The sequence below is a fragment of the Hibiscus syriacus genome, unplaced genomic scaffold, assembly GCF_006381635.1.
Source record: "Hibiscus syriacus cultivar Baekdansim isolate YM2019G1 unplaced genomic scaffold, ASM638163v2 tig00117056_pilon, whole genome shotgun sequence".
NCBI classification, from domain to species: domain Eukaryota; kingdom Viridiplantae; phylum Streptophyta; class Magnoliopsida; order Malvales; family Malvaceae; genus Hibiscus; species Hibiscus syriacus.
Window position 1 is genome coordinate 3,849,409 of NW_024063539.1, and position 2,083 is coordinate 3,851,491.

The following is a 2,083-nucleotide window of genomic DNA, read 5'->3' on the forward strand; positions in this document are numbered from 1 at the left end:
AAAATTGATTAGACCGCCCAACTCCAACCCACAACTCATTCACCCACACGCCCCTACCCTAAAATCAAATAATTAAATCGTTTTAACAATAATAAGAATTTTTTTAGTTTAAATAATTGTGTACGTAGAATATGTATAAACTATTAATAATTAAAATATTTTTGAATAAATATAATTTTATAATTATTTGAAAAAAATTTGAAAATAATTTAAATAGAATGACGATAATAATACAAGTAAGGTGGTGGTAAAAGTTTTCTCATCACAGTTAAACTTTTCTTTTTGGGGATTTTAAAATATGGGAAATCACAAGTCAACCTCACCTCATCATTTGGTCTTGGTTCTTCAATGCACCACCTCATATCCCACTTTCTTTTTTGTTTTTATTAATTTAGTTTATTTTTTTATTTAATCTTCTATATAATTCACCACTCATCATCGTTCACACCTTCACCATGGGAAACATGAAGGTGCATCAATTGGCTCGTGGATTCTGGGAGCAACAAGAGCCATTGCTCTCCCTTGGCTGCAAGCGTTTACGCCCTCTTGCTCCTAAGCTCACTGATACAACAACCACCGTCTCCTCCTTCGACCTCAAGAGCTTCATTAGACCGGACAGCGGCCCTCGGAAACTCGGCAATGGCCCTTCCAACGACAACCGCCATTCTCCTCCGGTACACTTAAATCATTTCATGTGCTGTAAACACGGCTGCTGGTTTGATTATTTATATTGAAAGAAGTTTACGGTATGATATGTAGGTGGAAACGCACCCGGGAGGTACGCGGTGGAACCCGACGCAAGAGCAGATAGGGATATTGGAGATGCTGTATCGAGGTGGGATGCGAACCCCGAACGCACAACAAATAGAACAGATCACCGAGCAGCTCGGGAAGTTTGGAAAGATCGAAGGCAAGAACGTGTTCTATTGGTTCCAAAACCACAAAGCACGCGAGAGACAAAGGCAGAAACGATTTGGCCATTGTCCTAGAAAATCAGCTCCCATTACTCCCATAACTTTGGATACTAGGGTACGCAATGCAGTTATAGGCTTAAAGCAGAAACTTAATCCCCTTGATTTTTTTTATACTAGGGTTAGTTTTGTTTTCCGTTTATGAAGCTAACTATCGTGCACTATAGGTGGAAATAATTATGGAAAGAGAAGAGGGTAGTCCATATAAGAGGAAGTACAGAAGCTGGTCATTCGAGGAAGAAGAAATAAGCAGATCGTCGAGTAAAGAAGATGAAAACAGAACTCTGGAGCTCTTCCCATTGCACCCCGAAAGCAGATGAAGGGGTTTCAAATAACAAGAAAAAGAAAAAGGCTGCTTTAATGAATGATGATAATGATGGTGGTGTAGCTTTTTTTTTTCTGTTCTTCTTTTTGTTGCAGCATGAAAGAAGAAAGACACAAAGCTGTGTTGTTGTACTCTAATGGCTTATTTATTCCCTGACTTGAAAACCCAAATTTATTTACTTTCTTTATTTATTCTCTCTGATAATCATCGTCAGTTAATATGAAGGATCGATCTTGTTTTGATTATGGGATAAACATAATAACTTGTTGAAAAAGCAGTGATCGTTGGACACTGAAGTCGACATATCTATCGACTTCTTCTGTCATTATTCATCACTACAGGCTAGGCACACATGAAGCTTAGATGTTAATATTTGTAAATGGGATTTCTTTTTTTTTTTCAAAATTGAAAAAGATGCATGGAAGGCAGCCAGAAAAGAAAAGTAGGTGGGACGTGAGTGTTGTTGAAATAATAAAGTTAAATGCATGATTTATCTTTGTTATGATTCCAATTCTATTGCTTGGAAGACTTCTATAAAGTTGCAATTATATCTGTCTAATTAACCAATCAAGGATATTGACACATTAGGGGCGAAACTATGCTTTAGCTTGGAGAAGTTGTCTTCCAGTCTTTTCTTAAAGAATTATAATACAAATAATATACATAATTAGACTCCTCAAATTTCACTTTATTTTAATTTTTTCCCCTTTATCCTTTTATTATTAATTATATTTTATATTTCTGAGTTGATATTCTAATTCTGTCCGCAAATATATTATATATTTGA

General features: G+C 36.0%; 1 protein-coding gene across 1 annotated transcript; it reads left to right on the plus strand.

The window, feature by feature from the left end:
- The first annotated feature begins 423 nt into the window (after positions 1-423).
- LOC120197854 (WUSCHEL-related homeobox 4-like) lies at positions 424-1,460 on the plus strand. Its single transcript, XM_039199249.1, has 3 exons — positions 424-674; positions 760-1,029; positions 1,139-1,460. The coding sequence occupies exons 1-3, from the start codon at positions 456-458 to the stop codon at positions 1,289-1,291; spliced, it is 642 nt and encodes a 213-aa protein (XP_039055180.1). The 5' UTR covers positions 424-455; the 3' UTR covers positions 1,292-1,460.
- The last annotated feature ends 623 nt before the right edge of the window (positions 1,461-2,083 follow it).

Coding starts and splice junctions, on each gene's coding strand:
- LOC120197854 (XM_039199249.1), top strand. CDS start 456: ATGGGAAACATGAAGGTGCATCAATTGGCTCGTGGATTCTGGGAGCAA. Junction 675..759: donor ACAACCGCCATTCTCCTCCG/GTACACTTAAAT, acceptor TATGATATGTAG/GTGGAAACGCACCCGGGAGG. Junction 1,030..1,138: donor CCATAACTTTGGATACTAGG/GTACGCAATGCA, acceptor CGTGCACTATAG/GTGGAAATAATTATGGAAAG.